The sequence below is a fragment of the Manis javanica genome, chromosome 1 (genome assembly GCF_040802235.1).
Source record: "Manis javanica isolate MJ-LG chromosome 1, MJ_LKY, whole genome shotgun sequence".
Taxonomy (NCBI): domain Eukaryota; kingdom Metazoa; phylum Chordata; class Mammalia; order Pholidota; family Manidae; genus Manis; species Manis javanica.
In genome coordinates, this window is record NC_133156.1 from 41,564,357 (window position 1) to 41,583,943 (window position 19,587).

Here is a 19,587-nt window from a genome sequence, read left to right on the forward strand (position 1 = left end):
AATGACTAAATCTCAACTCAAGGTGTTCAGTGTGTTAACAACATTGAAGACGGTTGGATCTAGCTGCAACCAACAAAGTCCTTCAGATTAACTCTTTCAGACATGTAGTTGTGGTCCTGCAAGCAAAGAGGCCAGAAGCTCATTTGCTGGTGAGGGAGGGTACAGAGTTCCCCCTAGGGGTGCCCTGGAGACAAATGAGTCCCCTGCATTCACGGTCTATTTAGAGGCTTCCTCAGACTACTACTTTCCAAGTGGAGTTTGGCTCATAAACCCTCGTCATCCAGCTCCAAGTTGGTCACCTTCTCCTCCCGAGAAGAGAAGCTCTCCTCAGAAGGAAGCAGTCTCTAAGTAGCTGCAGTGGACTCCTTGAGGCAGCCCTTTTCTTTCTAAGAATGGTCAGAGCAGCTGCGAACTTCTGCTCAATCGGGGTTGATAAAGTCAGAGGGAAAAAGCCAGAGGGATGTTGTTCCTTGACAGAGATGGATGTTTCCCTGATTTTCCAAGAAGTCAAGCCCTTACCTGCTGGTGATTTAATTACCAAAGGCTTCTCTAATTGCTCACCTGGAAAGCCCTCAGTCCCGGCAGTCTCTCTGTGAGTCCAGACTCAACTCCCTTACTTCTTTCTGGGCTACAGGAGTTGTCACAAAGTTGAAACCCACAATAATTCTATCTTCTTCTGACTGAGAACATGTCTTTTCCCTAACAACCCAGTTTGGTCAATTGCTCAAAGGAATCTTTGTTAAACAATGTTTGTAAAATAACATTCAGTAATGTGGTCAGAAAGGTGGTGTGCAATTCTTGCTTCGGTTGGGACAACATCAGAGAGAAAGAGTAAGGACAAGCTTGATGGTGGGGAGCTACCACGAGTTCTACATTCTAAAAATAAAGCAATCACAGATCACACACTGAGCCTTTATTACATGTTGGGCATAGTGCTACGCAAAGATTATGGCATGCGATTTTCACTACCGTCCCAGGAAATGTTCCAATTTTACGAATGATCAAACAAGGCTCAGAGAGGTTAGATCACTTGCTTCAGGCCATGTGGTTAATGAGTGACGGAGACAGTGTTCCACCCAGGCAGTGTGCCCCCAGGGCTGGTTCTCCTAATACAGTGCTCCACTGCTCCCCTGAAAACAGTGATGCCTCTGCCCTCCAATGGTCTCCAGACACACTCAAATATGCTCATGGTCACACTGGGCTAAGAATGGGTGAGAGTTTAAGCAAAATTCTTAAATGTTGAACACATATGAAACTGCAAAGAAATGTCATACAGTAAAGACTTCCTAATTTTAATAGATTATTGACTCGAGCTCCTACTTTTTTGTTTGTTGGTTTTTTTTAGCCTTTCCTCACTGTGGAGAATTGTACAGCTTCACTGAGATCAATAATGCCATCTCCCTAGTTCATCCCCTCTCTAGACAGCAGCTGTGATGAGAGCAGCCACACACAGATCAGAGCTGGAGCTGTACTATGTCCCCGCAGTATTTTGCCTTACCTGTTATAGATGAAGCACTCACTGTTATTGATCAGTTTATCAGATTTGTACCTCCGGAGGTCTTCCCAAGCATCCTTGATGGCAGTGACTGCCAGGATGACACAGACTGGGATCGTGCTCATCTCAGGCTGGAAAGCATTGACCACAGGGACAAAATTCAGAATCACAATACCCACAAAATAGAGATTGGCAAACCGGTGCAGCTGCTCAAAGATGTTCTTGGGTATGAAGGACAACACGGTGTATTTGCTGGTCTTAATTTGATTGCCACAATAATGTCTGTTGGGGTTCTCTTTGTGGGACCATCTTTCAAAGGACAGGTTGGAGACCACGACTCGCTTCTTGTCTTCTTTCCTTTTCTGTCTCCTCTTCCCTTCCTTTCTCATCTCTCAATTTTCAATCTGTCTCTTTAATTTTCATAGGATGACACTTGAGTTTTCCGTAGAAGAGGTTTTTCCCTGATTAGTTCCATTGTTCAGCTGCCAGCGAATCATGTCCCTGGCATCTTTTACTTGCCTTCTCTGTGGGAAATTTCTCTCTTTCCCAAGGAAAAGTAAAGGTAAAGAGCCTGTATACTCCAGAGGAGAAATATGACAAGGAAATAGCTTGCGGAGAACAGGTGTGCACCCAGCTGGGCCACTTCCTTCTTACTTGTTGAGCCTCTACCTGTTGGAATGTAGACGTCACCCAGGTATCTTCCTTTCACACCCCAGGCAGCCAAGAACAGGTGCGCCAACTCTGGGTCCTAAAACCGACCTAGTTTCAGTTCTAAAACAGTGGTTTTTAGCTAAGTGCCTCAGAGGCTTAAAAAATGGTATATGTTTCCTTGTTTGGGAGATACCACCTGTCACCCTACAAAGAACTACTCTTAAACTTGGGCTCCTGAAATGATCCAGATAATTCTTGAGTTTAATTCTTGAGCTTTCCACCCTTAATAACTCTTAATGACATTACATCCTTGTGCTTAATAATATGTTTACACAGGGTAAATTAAGGTTTCTAAATCTCAGCACTACTGATATTTTAAGTTGAATAATAATTGTTTGTTGTGTGTGTGTGAGTGTGGGGGGCTGTCCTGTGTATTGTAAGATGTATAGCATCTCCTTGGCCTTTTCTTGCCAGATGCCAGTAGAACCTCCTTCCCAATTTGGCAAACAAATATGTCTTCAGACACTGTCAAATGTCTCCTGCAGGGCAAAATTACCCTGGTTTAGAATCACTGAATTAAATGAGCTTAGGAAAACATAATATGAGGAGACCAATCCTTTAAAAATGCTTTTGAGTTTGTACAACCTGTTTGCAAGAGAGAAAACAGAAGAATGATTTCTCTTACCTCTCATACATCTGGATGTTGGAGCAGTTTATCTCTCTGTCAAAGCGGTGTTTCCTAAAGTCCTCCATGCCGTCCTTGACCATGATGGTGAACAGCACAATGGCCAATGGTAACATGGTGATTTCCCTGTGGAAAACTTCCATGGAGGGTATCCAGTTCAGAATGGCCAGGAACAGGAAATAAAGGTTGGCCCATCTGGGGGGGGCAAGCAAGGTATGAGTGAAAATCCCTGAGAAGAAAAATACACTCTCTGTACTATTTCTTCCCTACTGTTGGCCCTTACCAAATAAAGTGACATTCCTGAATCTCTGTCAAATTGCATAAAATGGGGATAGCAATACCTACTTCAAAGAAATCTTATAAACATGAAATGGGATAATATTTGTTACACACACAATAGAGGGTTCTGGAGCATAGTAGTTGTTCAGTAAATGGTAGCTTATAGTAATAATTACAAAATTTAGGATGATACATAAATGTACATTTTGGTTTATAATTAAAAGATAGTTTTGCATATTATCTCAAAAGAGTGGCTTACAAGTTTTTAGTTTTCCAAATGCGTCTTGCTCTCTTTTGCCACAGTGCCTTTGCACATGAAGTTCTGTCTACAAGAACATTCTCCTGGCTCCCTTCCCTGACTTTTGTCTCTCTTCACTTGATTAATGCATTCTCTACTTTCAGGTTATACTTCAATTGTCACTTCCTCCTAGAAGTCTTCCCAGACTTAATGGGGCCAAATTTCTCTCTTACTCACTCTAATAGCACCACATACCTCTTTTTGGAAGTATCTGAGTTATAATTTTACATCAATTTATATAATTCTTAAAATTAATGTTTGTCTCTTTCACTAGAAAATACAGTCAGGACAATCTCTCTTTTTTCCTAATGTATCTCTAGCATCCAACATATGACCTAACAGAGTAGAATCTGATAAATATTTGTTGAATGACTGAATGCACAAATGAATGACAAGCCTTCTCAAGGCATATGGGTTTGGATATTAAAGGAAAGGAGGCGGCCCAGAGGACAGCATCTCAAGTTCTTTTCAGAAATACCAGCAAATACTTGGTTACAGTGTCTGCTGTTCACCTAAGTGGTTGTACCTCTGGAACTGCTCAAAGAGATTCTGGGGCAGGAAGGTGAGGAGGGTATATTTGGTTGTGCAGATTCTGTTCCCAGGGTATCTCCTGGAGATCTTTGCCCAATCCCGGTGGCATATGCTGTTGTTGGGGAACACGACCCGCTGCCGCGTCAGGTTGTAGCTCTGCCTTCCCTTCTCTTGGGACAGCAATGGAGCGGCTTCTGATGGAGACTGGAGGAGGCCGTCTCTGATTCGCCACTGCCACCTGGGCCAAGAGGAGTCCACTGAGAGCGCCATTCCAGCGGCCAGCTATGGTCTGCAGACACATGAAGTCTCTATGGTCAGGAGAAACATACGGCATATCAGCTAATCCACTTGTCCACCCATCCATCCAAGGTAGATTCTGGGATTCAATGTGAGAAAAATAGGTTCAGTCCCTCTAATCCTATGTTCTAGGGTGATAGACATGAAGAAATAATCCTCTAAGTAATATGCAACTAACACTGTGATAAGTTCCATGAGAGAATTTAATTTGGAGAAATTAATTTTGATGACCTAGTTGGGGCTATCAGCAAAAGTATGGCCTGGTGGGTTAGGACCCAGGGGCCCACATCCTGGCTCTGGCTCATTTCTAGCACTGAACTGTCCTTTCACCTTGCTGGTCTTCAATTTCCTCACTGTAATATGAGGAGATTTAGTCTTACTCTATGTTTTCTGTGACAAAAATTGGACAGTACATAAAAATATGCTGAGACACGTCTTAAAGGGAGAAGTATTTGTTGTTTAGGGTTTCTCCAGCTCTACAGTTTTCTGATGCTGATGATATTTGGAGAACCTCATTCATGGTCAGAACCTTGAAGGGGAGTGACAGATGGAGAGAGGAGAGTCTCCTTCCTAAGACATTGGGGCCGGAGTTCACTGGACCATGGATGTTGTTCCTTGGACATGGTAGCTTTTTCTCATCTGGCTGATTGGACCTGGGGGTGGAAGGTCCCTTCCTTCTTCTCCACTCCATTCAGCAGTGTCTGAAACTGAACACTTAGTCAAGCAGATGATCTTTCTAGATGGTGGAAGAATGCTGCTTTATCTAGGATATTCCTATTTCTGAGCTCTTTTAATAGGACCCATAAGCAAGCCCTCAAGTTTCCTTTGGGCCAAATCTTGCTTGAAGACTCAGGAAGATATTATTCAGAGATATACTTTGTAAGGTCAAAAGCTGTATATAATGGTGCTTCTCACCCAGTAGGCTCACAGGATGTTTTTCTATTGAATAAATGGATGAGTGAATGTCAGGTATTGCTTACAATGAGAAACCCCATCTGTTACTGAAAATATGATTCTTTAAAAGAGAAAAAGTTCCATTTCTAGATTAAATGGTAATATTTTACCTTCCTGATGCCTATATGATCTGACCCTGATCATAATTCTCCTCATGACTTTAATTAATCTGTATGATTTTCAATTCACAGACCCTGAGGATATAAAAAGCTCTTCAGGGTCCTGAGTGAATCCTTGTTGCAAGCATGAAAAAGTTCATGCAGTTACTGATGCCCACCATAATGTGACCAAAGCAATAATATGGTAGTTTGGTAAACCAGAAATAATGTGTGTATATTTTTCCTCATTATAAAAAAATATGCCCCTGTCATGGATTCTAATATTATTATTATATTTGTGAAAGAAAAAGAAATGAAAACCTAATTCATAAATAGAGTTGGAAATACAAATGAGAAATCTTGCCTTGGTTAATGCCATATACATCAGGCTTCTCTCAATCTGAGGTGATAAGATCTTCATAAAGGAAGGTTGGGCTTGTATGGGAGATGCAGGCATTTTAGGTGGGGTTGTTGGTTTAGAAAAACCATTTATCATAATGAGAGTCTTTATTTTTCTTTATTAACAATATGAAATAAGCTTCCTTAAAAATAAAGCAGATGCAAAGTGGATGCCAAATTAGCAGATGAAAATTTGATGAGGAACTGGATATTTCCATTGTTTCAAAGTAACCTCCCCCAAAATTATTAATTATAATGGCAAAAAAGAATCATTTTGTAGTGGAGACATATGGCAAAAATCACCTTACCGAAGAGATCAAAGCAAACATGACCAATATTGGGATAACTTGACCTCTTGTGTCTCCTGATATAACATACTGAGAAGGACATGACATCATTTCTGTGGTAATCACAAGGAAACACTGAAAACCTCAAACTGGGGCTATTCTACAAAATAACTGGCTTATGTTTTTCAAATCTCAAAGGTCAAAGTGTTTCTGATTAAAGGAGACTAAAAAGCTATGATAACTAGATGTAATATGTGATCCTGGATTGTATCCATGACTAGGAGAAGATCTAATATATAAAAGACATTATTAGACTGTGGGCAAAATTTGAATATGAATTGTGGATTAGTAATGTCTTAATAATGTCAAATTGCCTGATTATGATGATGATGATGATATGGTGGTTATATAATAAAATGTTCTTATTCATAGGAAAACCATCCTAAAGTAATTAGGAGTAAAGGGGCAAGACATCTCAGTGGTTCAGAAAATAATATACACATTTGTATATGTGTCTGTATACATACATACATATATACAGTTAGCTAGGAAGGGGGGTTGTGGAAGGCTGTTCCAGGTAGAAGAGTTGGTTCTGAGGTAGGCCAAGGGAATGAGACAAGGGTCATGCCCTTGTAAAATATACTTAACCTGAGAAAAAGGCCTAGCTTATTCTTTAACTTTATAGGCTGTTCTTCCTCTTCTTACCTCCCCTTAATCAATTAAGTGACTTTGTAACCAGGACAGGAAATAGACCTCCAAAGTGTAAATGAACCAATGTGGATAAAGAATGCTGAGATCTGGACCAAGACAGTCATCTAAATAACCCTATTCATAAGACAAAACTTCAAATAAAATAGGAATCACCTGTATATATCATGTCTTATGCTGACCTCTACTGGGAAGACCCTATAAAACCCCAAACACCAAACCCTTAAGTGCGCCTCCTCTCTGAGGTTGCCCACACTCCCTTTCTTTCAGTGTGTACTTTTAAAATAAAGCCTTCTCACTGCTCAACTTATTGCATTTTGTCCCTGTGCCCTTTCAGTAGTGCCTTTGTTACCTTGCTATTTCTATTTTCCAGACTTAAGCGCAAGCCTTCACTCTGTTCTACTCCAGATAAGTAGGGAGGGGCTACTGAGAGCTCTGACTTGGGCTTGCAAGTTCCTGTTGCCTGATTGACCTGGACAAGGCTGCAGCTGTGCAATCATGCTCTGAGAATCTCCTTTCTTTGCCTTTGGGAAGGTCTCAGAACATAATCTCACTCTATCCAGTGCTCTGCAGCTCCCCCAAATCCTGGGGTGGTAGGGGCTTAGTTCCCATGCCATTACAGATCCAAGTGGACATTGGACACCACATGAGCCTGGCTTTAGGAGTTGGCAAAGGATCTGCCCAATACTAAACTGGAGTTCAGTGAGCTTCCCTTTCCTCCCTCTGTTCTTCCTTGCTCTCTGCTGCCTGCAAGGCCGCTGCCCTTCCCTGATACTCTCTCCTTAATGAATTCCTTCCTTACCTACACTCTTACAACCTGCTGGAGAATTCTTTTTCATTCAGAGTCAAGAACCCTCCCTAGTCCAGGTTGAAGTTTCACCTGGTATACAGGGAAAGACCTCCCCAGACACAGCTGCCTGGCAACAGTTCTAGAAACAGAAAGTTCACAGGAATGTCCTACAGAGTACATGAAGTGGGGAACAAAGAGCAGCGGGAGTTGAACTGGAGAGACAAGGGCTAGATAGATGGCCTATTCATCATGTTGAGATTAGGGCGTCTTGAAAAGTTTTAGGTAGGGAGGCAGCATGGTCAGAGCTGGGGATCCCAGGCTTTGTTCTGGCAGCAGCACAGAGGGATGGGCTTGAGGGTGGGCAACACTGGGGACAGGAGGCAGCTCTTTGACCCACGGCTTCCTCTTTCCTCCAAATCAATTACTTATTTCCAAAAGTGAACAACACACAAAGGGGGATTATGTAATCCTTTAATATGAGGTGTGGTTTATTATTGCTTTCAGGAAGGGAGGGGCATGCCTGAAGCAACTCTTCAGTTCTTCCTGTTATAAAGTCTTTCTCTTATTCTTTCATTGAAATGGCACCTTCCACTAACAATAAACCTGAGGATTTTCTAGTTTTGCTAATTCACACTCAGATTGCCTCTAGCTTGAAACATTAATTGTCTCTAGCCAATCTTATTTTCCTGGGCAGACTATCCCCTAAATGGTGGGTGTGGGGCATTCCTTTATGGTGGACCATTAGCTTAATATATGGGGTTAATTAGTTTGCTTAGAAATCCTGTTCTATACCTGAACCTCCTCCATCCTGCCTGGCCCATATTTTTAATCAACCCCAGTTGTTTTTTTATTTTCATGAATCCAAGTAAACCCCACCTCTAACAAATTCCATTTAAGGGGTCAGTCAACCAGTCGTTCAATGAATCAAAAAATACTTACTGCACCCTTGTTTTATACCAGGTGAGTAAAACCTACACATCCACTCCCCTTCACCTGGAGCTTGCACTCTAGTGAGGCTGAGAGCTAGAAAAATATATATTTACCAACCAGGGTAAGTGCCACAAAGGAGAACAGGGTGCAGTGTGATTGTGTTACAGAGGGATGTGACCTTGTCCCTGAAGAAATGGGGCTTGAGCTAAAATCATGGGCTGAGTGAGGCCTGTTACACAGCAGGGAATAGTGTGTATATAGTGTGTGTATTTGTGTGTTGTGTACATTTGTGTGCAGTATGTGTGTGTGTGTGTGTACTGTTTGCTGTGCATGTGTGTGGTATGTGTATGTGAATATGTGGTGTGTATGAGTGTCTGGAAGTAAGTGAGTATCCTGGGAAGAAGCCCCATTTGCTAGTATCCCATGGCGAGAGCAAACATGTTGATTTTAAGAATGGAAAGAAAACCCAAGTAGGGCCAAGAGAACCCAAGGAGGAATATGTAGTGACTGGATAATTTTTTCCCCCTGGCATACAGTTCTCTAAAAAAGCACTAGTTGTTCAGGACTGTGGGGGAAAAAAAAATCTATAAAATTAAATTTAATCTACACTTGGATTCTTGATAAATAGTACACCATCCTGATATTAGAATTTATTATAATCTAAGAAAGTTTGGCCTTCAAATTAACCATGGGCTTTTTAAAGCACTCTACCCGAAGAGGAGAAAATGTATAAATCTCACAGAAACAATTTTCTGTGATCCATCTACTGAACAAACAATAACTCCCTTAGAAGAAATAGTCTGGAGTTAGTGTATCCTCTAATCAATCAATATACATATCAGTTTTCCCCAAACTGTAATCATTCTTAAATTGCCTTTTTAATTTTTGTCACATCTGAATAACATTTGTTTTATTGAATGCAATATATTTTATTATAAGTTAACTCACTTTTAAAAAGCTTAAATGTCAACTTTGGCTTTCTGCTCAAGCATTCTGAAATTAGAGGTTTGAGACTCTTGTTATTACTTTTTTTAATAGGCACCGACAAGACCTACTTATAGTAAAATAAAAACTGTTGGCCTGTTATTCCAACATTGTCCTAAACCTTCTGTATCTCTATTTGCTGTTCTGAGAACCAGGTTCAGAAACATCAACAATCACCCAGAAAGTGTCAGTCACTTCCATTATTCAAGGCTTATCTATTAAGCAGGAAAGGCGGCTAACAGGTTTTACAAGATTTTTATTCCCTACTCAAGTGTCAAAACAACAACAAAGGCTTTTTCATCAACCCTGAATTAAATAAAAATCCAGGCAAACAGATTTCTATGTACTCCCTAAACATGCAACTAGATCAAGGGAAGATTTGCAATAAAGCAATCTTATTAGCAACTTCTTATTCACTTTGCTTTTTTCACCTATTCTGATTGGATCTGCTTGAGGAAATGCCTATCACTTTTATGTTCTACCTATTTTACCCATATTCATTTTATAGACAAAGAAACCAAAAGTAACATGAATGGAATAATTCATCTCTAGAACCTGTCATTCTTCCTGCTCCCTTTCAAGAAAACCTACATGTACTAGACTCCAAGATGTACTTTTTTATTTTCTTCACATTTTACTGTTCTGAAAGTGGAATGTGTCACATAATCGATACAATCATGTTTCTTTTTTTCTTTTTGCCCTCAGAACATATTATTAAATTGATGACATTTTAGATTCAAGGAATTATGTTTAATTGCAGGCCAGAAAACAGAAACCACAGTTTGAAAGCTCCCCATTCAGGTTTCTAGTTCTGAGGCCTGCTCAGAGTAGTTCAGTAAGGTGAACTTCAGGGCTTTGTCTGCCTGTGCGAGTCACAGGAGCCTCCATAGAGCTGCTGTGTGCAGTCAGTTCTTGTAAGAGCCAGAAGGTGCTTTGTCTTTCCCAACGGGAAGAGCAAGAACTGTGATGGTGCCTCATCCACAGACTGCAGTGTGTCTTGTTGTAACTCCAGGTAGGGAGCGGTGGCGGTGTGGGAGTGGGGAAATATACCTTCCCAGCCCGGAGCAAAATACCCTTGAAACCGAAATAAGTGAAAGGGAGAAATAAAGTAGGAGAATCCTGTTTATTGCTTCATCCACTTCTGCTCCCAAAGTCTCTCCCAACAGGCTGCAAAAAGGGACCCCACCCAACCTCTCCCGTCCAGATAAGCCCTGCTCCCCCTTGTAATTACCTATTGATATGGAGATGACTACTTCTCTCTACCCCTGGGAAACAACACCTATTGATATGGAGATGTGCTAAGGCCAGGTGAGAGATTCTGGAAATACTGCAATTTTACCCACACTTATAATTAGATTGCCAGAGGCTGACTTCCTTTAGTGAGGAGGAGACACTGAATGAGAAATTAGTCTGTAGGCCCATGCAAAGTGTGGGGTGAGGGTCGTTGTCTTTGGAGGAAAGGGACTAGTGTAAAAGCAGAGGCAGAGTGAAAGGAAGTATCAATCACCTTAAATAAAATTAACCAAAGGTAGAAGATAATGAAAATGTGAAGTTTTTCATGGAAATGAAATGAAATAAATGAAATACTACAGAAAGGGCCTTTGTGGGAATGGAATGATCAATGGGTTGATTTTTATAGAACTTAAACATCAGCGTAACATACTCAGCCTCCATCACTAGTCCTTTTCATGAACACATTTTACCCCTGATTGATTTTTGCCTAGCACCTCAGTTATAAGAGCCTTACTCCAACAGATTTTCAAGGGCAGCTATTTTTAAACACACAAGGAGGTATTTCTGTGGTCTGCCACGCTATACTTCATGACTACTTCTCAAGTTCATTAGCATGTAGGGCAGCTCCAGTTCCCCAGCTAGAACATCTCCTGTTAGTGTATTTGGAGCTCAGGACCCTCTCATGAGCTTTCTACAAGTGTATCCCACTGCTTATTTGCCAGCTTCACTTTTTTTCTAGGCTTCTCAACTTTAAGATTTCTAAAACTCTTGGTTTCTCTTAAAAATTCACTTTGGTTCAAATAGTCCCTATTTCTAAGAATAGCATCTCCATTTACCAAAAGACCTGGAAATCTTTGATTTCTACTTTACGTACTGCAGCTTATTTATTTTAAAGTTCTATCCATTTTCACCTTCTAAATCATTTTCAAATCCATCTTTTTCTCATTATCTCTACTGTTTCCAATTTAATAAAATGAATTATTATCTCTTGTCTGGATGATTGCAACACTTCTAACAGGTTCCTGCATCCTTATTTGTTCCTTTTCCAATCTAGTCTTCACAAAACAGCCAACGTTGTTTTTCTAACATGTAAATCAGGTCATGTCAGCTCTCTTCTTAATTCTCATAATGATTGTGATTGCCTTTGTATAAAAGCCAGAGTTCTCACTGGGGCCTACATTACTCCATATGATCCAGCTTCTGCCTACCTCTTTGTTCATGTGATTTTTTTCAAACACTCCCAGCTCTTTCTTTCTCTCTCTCTCACCTCCCCTCTCCTCCCCCCCCCCCCGCACCCCCTCCTCCCCCACAGTTCTGGGCTTGTAGTAGTAGATCCTCTACCTTGAAAGGCCTTACTTCACATTTTGCCTAGTATATTAGTCAGGCTAGGCTAAGGATAGGCTAGGCTGTGAAACAGATAAAGCCCCAAATATCAGTGGCTTAGCAAAATCCATGAACAGTTTTTAGGTCCAAGTAATCTCCACCATCCAGTGACTCAGAGATTCAGGCTCCCTCTACCTCCTGATCTCACGTGTGGCTTTAATTACAGCCATAACAGGGACACAGAAGTGAACTGTATTGTTTTGCTTGTAGTCAAACAGCCAGAATCAGCTACATGGTCTTTCTCATTCCAACTACAAGGTAGGCTGGGCTATGTGAGGAGCACATGGAATCCTTGGTGAGCTTTGGCTGTCTCTGCCAGATCCTAGACTAAATGACATTTTCTCAGAGAGTTGAGTATGGGATTAATGCGTTAAGGGCTACTGGAGTAATGTGGCAGCATGGCAATAGGATATGGTCAGATCTGTCATTATTGCTTTCTTAGCTGAATAATGGGATTCTTTACTTTCCAAATACTCTGATGCCTTCTATTTGGGTATCCTGCTTCAAATCTGAGACCAAGAGAGTAGACCCTAAACTCTGGCCCTTAAATGTTGCTTTGAGATTGGATGCTGATAGCAAGATGTCAGAGAATTCATATGTGCTCCTGGGATGGTCTGTAGATGGATCTCATTATATTCTGTATACATATGTGAGCCACTACTTTTAAGTGTAGCAAACACTGTTGGGATGGATATACTGCAAATTTGTTTAAAAGCATTACTAATTTCATTGTACAATTTTGCTATTATGCATGTTCTAGATCCATGAATACTAAAATTAAGTAACTCTCATGTGGAGAGTAGGAAATTCTTTGATGACAGAGGGATCTTTGGGCTCTGAGGTTGGAAATATTGGTGTAGTAGAGGGAGCCCAGAACTGAATGTAGGATATTTGGCTAAGTGCAGAGAGAGAGACGGTAATGCATAGCTCCTGACAGTACATAGGACAGATAACTGGATAGACAAGTAATTGAATAAATAAGGACAACAAGCACTGGAAGTTGTCAGAGATGGAAGAAGACATGCATGATGGGGCAGGACAAAGCAAACTTCCTGAAGTATAAGTGGCCAATTGATGAACAAGAGGGCTTAGGTATCCAGAAGCAGGCATTAATCCCAGAAGATGCAAGAATAGACAAGTGATAAACTCCATCTCTCATCCTCACCTCTCAGAACTACCGAGTCAGAAGCTCTGGGGAGGGGGTGGGCTCTCTGCACTCCTAACCAGCTTCCAGATCATTCTAAAGTAGGAGTTGCTAATGAACAAACCTAGAGAGACCCTGTCTTATGTGCTCACATATACACTCCCCATTGAAAACTTTTTCCCATTTTCTTCCCTCTATTCCAAGCCTGATTTTCCTAGCATTTTCTTATTGAAAGGCAGAAGATCTAGGGAAATAAAAAGACAATTTGGACAATATTTTCTTTGTAAGAGGCAGGTAAAATGAAATGCATAATTTCATTTTTCATATCCCTCCAGGCAGAGATGTGATTTCACTTAAAAGTTGTTTTATAGATTCTTTTGGTTTGTTTTACTGACAAAATAATTAAGTTGGGTCTAATTAAAAATGAATAAATTGCTTGGAGAAGCTGAATAAATCAGCACTGAGCCCCAGCGAAAAAAGTTGCTCAAAGTCTTCAGAGCTGAAAGCAATTAAAAGATAACAGCACACACTGATGGGCTCAGTTCAACTTACTCAACACATATGCATGCTTATGTGAGTTACATGCTGACAAATACACCAGGGAAGACAGAGGGGGTCAGGCAGGGAGCAGGACCTGGGAGATTTGGGAAGAGCTTTCTCAAGATCAAGTGGACTAGGAAACTGGCTTAGTAAAAAGAGCGTGGGATCTGATTTGTGAAGCGGGGCGAGAGAAACTAATATTGCAGCAGTTGCCTCCGGAGTTTGCTCAGGGAGGGAGTGAAGACAAAGGGAAGAATTAAAGGGAAGAGGAATAGGGAGAAGAGGGAAATGAGGGGGAAAACTTGAGAAACTGAGATTAAGATGGTAGCAGAGTGGTGCTTGAGTTGTCAGAAAAGGGCAGTTTAGTTCTTCGGGGTAATTTAGAATCTTATTAGTTTCAAGTATACAATATAATATTCAATATTTGTGTATATGCCAAAATGATCACCACAATTGGTCTAATTAACATCCCTCACCATACCTGGTAATACATTATTTTTTTTTGTGCTGAGAACTCTTAAGATCTACTCTCTTAGCAGCTGTTGACTATTCAGCAGTATCATGAACTGCAGTCACCGTGCTGTACAGTACATTGCCATGACTCACTTATTTTGCAATGGAAGTTTGTACCTTTTGACTCCCTTCACCACTTTTGCCCACCCCCGACTCCCGCACCTATCTGTTCTCTGTATCTGTGAGCCTGTTTTTTAAAAAAAATTTTAATCTCACATGTAAGTGAGATTATTTGGTATTTGTCTTTCTTTGTCTAATGTCACTTAGCATAATGCCCTGAAAATCCATCCATGTTGTAGCAAATGGCAAGATTTCCTTCTTTTTGTGGCTAATATTCCCATGTTTTTATGGAACATATGTACCTAAAAAAAAGCTCAGATAACTTAGAAATATGTATTATACTGTAATATGATATAATGTCCTTCTATATTACTTTAAAATTGTTAGAAAACATTGCAACACAGAATGATCTTATATGAAAATATCATTTGGTTAGTGGTAGAGGTCTAGGAGTCAAGGAGGTGTCTCCATTATTTGGCTCTGTGCCAATAGGAGAAGATAAAAGAAGAGCCACATGAAAGAGTGGAGAATGAGAAACTTAGCAAATTCTGGAAATTAGAACCAGAGATGACTGGAGGAAACATAAAATCCATAGGAATTTACAGAAGCTGGGGGGAAGTGGTGGCATACGGTTTTCCATAGGTTGTGGGATGGGGGTTCAAGATGATCCCATCTAGATTTTAAAGGGCAGGGTAAGCCAAGAGAGGCTGACATCTGACTTGCATATCTCATTATTCAGCTGCGTGACCACGGACAAGTCCGTCATTCTCTTTGGACCTTAATTCCTTCCTGTATAAGATGAGAGAATTGAACCAGGTAATCACTAAGGTCCACGTACATCTCTAATAGTTCAGTTGCCCTGACTTTCCTGAGTTACCCTGATGAGGGACTTTGCCAAGGACAGGTTTTTTTCCTCCCTAGATGACAGCTTATTCAGAAAAGGTAAGTAACCTCAGCACATATTCAGTAAGTAGCAGATCCTTTCTCTTTTCAGATATGTAGCCTTTGCCATCTATCTGTTTTGATTTACTCTCTTATACATGCTTTGGGCTGAACATTCTTATATTTCCAAAGAAATAACTGAACCCTCTTATCTTTATTATTTCTCTTTTATTAGAGTATTATAGAAATAACAAGGTTCTCAAAAGGTCTCCACATCTTCCAAACTTCTATTTCTGAAGTAGGGAGGAATTTCAAGAAAGATCCAACTGTGTCTACTGGACATCACCATTTGGATGTCCTTTAAGAATATCAATCTCAGTTTGCCTCCAAACAGACCCATTCTCTTTACACTAGACCTGCTCTTGCCGTACTTCCCATCTCACGGAATGGCAAAGCTGCCCTTGCAGCCGCCCAAGCTTTTGATTCCCCTCTCACCCAATGTCTCCTATATAAATCCGTCAGTCTGTCCACTTTTCTCTGGTCCCACTGCCACCACACCAGTCTAGGCTGCTCACATCTCTTGCCTCGATTACTTGAACAGTTACATCGTTTGTCTGCCTGCTTCCAATTTTGCTGTTTTTCCACAGTGAAATCAGAACGATGTCATCCAACTGTAAATCCATTCATGTCATCCCTTTGCCCAGAACGCCTTTGGCTCTCGATTTCCCTTAGACAGGATAAGGTACTAACCTTTGCCATAATTTACACCTCCTTCCCTCCATGAGCTGGATACAGACTCTCTTTTCAGCCTCATCATTTGTTAATCTTGTCTTCATGCTCTACTCTAGTCATAGGAAATTATTTTATTTCCTTTTGCATCTATCTCATTGTCACAACCAAGACCACCAGGACGCTACTTGCATTCCTGCAAAGTTTTCCACTCATTTTTTAGAACTGAGATGTTACCTCCCCCAGAAAGCCTGAAGTGTGATTGAAGGGCTACTCATACGCTTCACAGTGCTCTGTCCCTATCCCATTTCAGCTCCTAGCTCTGTGTATTGAACCTACGTACTTGTCTGGATTGAGGGCCTCCACAGGGCAGTCATACATCTATACCCTCATGACTGCTGGGTGCAGTCACACTCTGCTCCCCAGGGTCTCCTCATCCCAGTGCCTCCTGCAAGTCGGCACTTTACACCTTTCCCAGTGCAATGATAGATACTAATACATGCTTGATTACTTTGACGAATACAAACTTGGTATTTCAATATTATTTTTAAAAATTTCAATGAACTTCAATCCTATTAACCCATTTTCCCCTCCAGCAGTCCTTTGAGGTATTATAATAGTTTCTCCCCAGCTGTAAGTGTTCAGTTCTCAATGTACCCATTTAGAAGAATCTGGGGTTAAGGAACTTGAGAACTCGTGCAAATTCCCTTTCCCTGGGACCAAATTTTGAGATAATTAAAAAATATTTTGAACAAAACAACCAAAGTAACATACTAAATAATGTCAATATAAGTGACACTTATCCTTTTAAAATAACAGTAGGTACAGCACAATTCCACTTAGTATCTGTTCCCTAGCACTTTTAAATGCTTGCCTCTCCTGATACAAGAAACTTGAAATTAATTTTGTTTGTAGCTAACGTCTTTTATGTAGCATTAAAATAAAATTGTTTTGGTTTAAGACTCAGGTCTTTTGATTTCAGCTTCCTCAGGTCTCAGTGACTCTGAATAATTGGCTTTTTGGGATGAGTAAGTTACTGGGGAAGTTTCTGAAATTGCCTTCCCATGACACAGGACTACATGCCCTTAACTCTGCTCAGGAAGATTTCTGACTAAAGTACTTGTAAAATGATTCTTTCACACCTCTCAGCAAAGTCCCCCTGCAGACCCTAGGGTGAAGTTTTAAGATCACAATTCACATACTTTCAATACTTCTTATCTTCCAACGTTATTTTATGCAAATCTCCACTTTCAATATAATGTCTTTATTCCTAGCTCTTTAGCTCTGTTTTCTTAGAAATGACTCAATATTTGTATATAATTGGAATTGAAATTGGGTGAAATTGACTCTGCAGGAGTCAATTTGTTTATGAATTTTCACTTTTGCTGAAACTGTGGCTTGGAGGTATGGCTGTGGATAATTTTTCATCTGAAAAATGAATTTTTCCGTATTTTGCAGATCACTCTGATTGCCCCCTTTCTTTGGAACAACAAATAAAGCAAAGAAAGTTTCAGTGACTTGCTTGAAGTTACAAGGATAATCAGTTGTAGAGTTAACATCAGTTTCCTAATGCAGAGCCTAGACAGTTTGAGTTTTTCTCCCTTAGTGTGAGCCATTTATGTTTATTCCTATAACCTTAGACATCTGTTATTGCCCTGCTTGACTTATTTAAAAATAAACTTTTGATTTCGGAATAATTTTAGGTTTACAGAATAGTTGCAGAGATAGTACAGAGAGGTCCTACCCTGAGGCTCTCTTAATTTTACAGGAACAGGTACTTTTTCAAAGAAAGAAATGAACATTAGTGCAATGAACTAAGTCACATACTTTATTTGGGATTCACTTGGGCATTTTTAATTTCTTAAGTCACAAAGAAATTCAAATTAAAGCCCCAGTGCTGTGACGATGCTTGGTCATTGGCACCAAGAGACTCCATCAGTCAAAGGTCTGTGGATGATTTGTTTGTTTAACGTCACTTTACTCCTATCTGAAACAAAAGTGACTTTCTGGTGTAACCCAAATTATTTCTAGCTGTCCCACTGTAGTAAGAGGCATGAACCAGTGTGGGTGGGCAGGGTCTGGCTATTCAGGCAGGAGCCCTGGGCTCATGACAGCCGATCAAAGCTTTCCTGCCTCATTTGAGACTCTGAAAGGGTTCTCTGCTTGTTATCAATTGCATCTAGGTACCTTTCCTTTTTTTTAGAGCATTAGAGAGACTCATTAAACTGCAAGCAAGCAAATTTCTGGGCAGAGACTTGGCTTTACCATGTGACAACATCACACACTCTCTCCTTGATTGCAATATGCACATTTTATCTTCAGGATAGTAGCTAAAAGATCCACATATGACTTTCTGAAGAGCAACATACCACCATTGTTAATCAGTTTCCTATGTAAAGAAAAGTTTATTAATATTGGATGAGAGGAAAAAGGGCTGTAAGACTGTAGGGGAGAATATGAGCGTGGTCTCCTCCAACAAGAACATAAACCCACAAACCTAGAGACAGGAGAGAGAAAAGACACACAAAAAAGGAGAAGAAAATAGAGAAGCAGGTTTTACCACTTAAATATTTTTTTTGGCTTATTGGCAAAGGCCGGTGGAGATAATGGAGCAGCATCATGATAAACCTCTCAGCCTCCACCAGCTGGAGGAAGAATGACAAAATGACACCCCTGGCTGGGCTGCCAGCTGGGGGCTGGGGGCTGCCTAGGCCTCTAGGAAAACTTCCCTTCTGAAGACTTAGACCCTGTGGCCCAGCTCTCCCTGTTCTTTAAACCTCAGTCCTTGGTGAGAGGTCCCACATGCTTAGAAAAACCGCTGGGCCTTGCATGTTACGTCCTGTCTGACTGATTCTAACTGAGCCTCCGGAGGCCAACCCACTGACATTTCCTGGTGCCCAAGGGGGTTGGCAACCATTTAAACATTTTTAGGGTATTGCAGGTGTCTTGTTATCTGATTTATAAATCAAAATTAGCATTCTCTCTGGGGCACTTTGGCTTCTTATAATAATACAGGATATTGAGAGAAAAGCAAATTAACACACTTATATAGCTACCCTCATCCCCCTCCCTCCCACCCTCTAATAATTTATTTCTGACCTTTCATGAAAGAGTCAAGGAGATAACACCCCATCTGGTGAGTAGGTAATTCATTTCCAATTTTCTCAATCTTTTTACAGTTGCGCACATAGGGATTTGGTGATGTGTTACATCTCCAGTATCATGGTCTCTGTTTTAAGTGCTTCATAATTATCCAGACTATAAATATTGTATCTAGACACCTTTCCCTTTCTTTGGACCATTGGAAAGACAAATAGCTTTGCTGTCCAGCAATGGTGGGGAGGGGGATTGTTGAATACAGCATCGCATAGAGTGAGCTCTGATGGCGGCAGGATGTGCATGTGGGTTTTGGAGTCTGAAACACCGCAGGGTATATATTGAGAAGCGAGGTAAAAGGCAAGTCTGAGTTAAATCTGTTCCTCCCTTCTGCTGTGTTCTTGTGGCTCTGAGATTTGTCATATACAGTGCCAGTAGAGCTGTCTGAACGGGGTAAAAATCTATCCTATGATTTGATTTATCTGTATGATGCCAACCAACCACAGTTCCTGAATTATCTCATGGATTAAAGATCCTTAGAGACTGAGACTCAGACAGTGAGTATGGGCACCAGGATAGCAAACAGACAAATGACACACAACAGAGCAATGGGCAACAGAC

The 19,587-nt window shown here is 40.7% G+C and overlaps 1 protein-coding gene across 6 annotated transcripts in view; it reads right to left on the reverse strand.

The window, feature by feature from the left end:
- Positions 1 to 19,587, reverse strand: part of ATP10B (ATPase phospholipid transporting 10B (putative)) — a 278,859-nt gene that overhangs the window by 96,906 nt on the left and 162,366 nt on the right. For 5 of the 6 annotated variants that reach the window (XM_073231767.1, XM_073231730.1, XM_073231741.1 and 2 more), the window contains 2 exons: positions 3,935 to 4,247; positions 2,832 to 3,026 (listed from right to left, as the gene is read on the reverse strand). In XM_073231767.1, coding sequence (XP_073087868.1) covers positions 2,832 to 3,026; positions 3,935 to 4,209 — 470 coding nt within the window. In that variant the 5' untranslated portion in view covers positions 4,210 to 4,247. Of the gene's footprint in view, positions 1 to 1,498; positions 2,280 to 2,831; positions 3,027 to 3,934; positions 4,248 to 19,587 lie in introns of those variants that run through there. The other variant, XM_073231762.1, reaches the window with a different exon arrangement.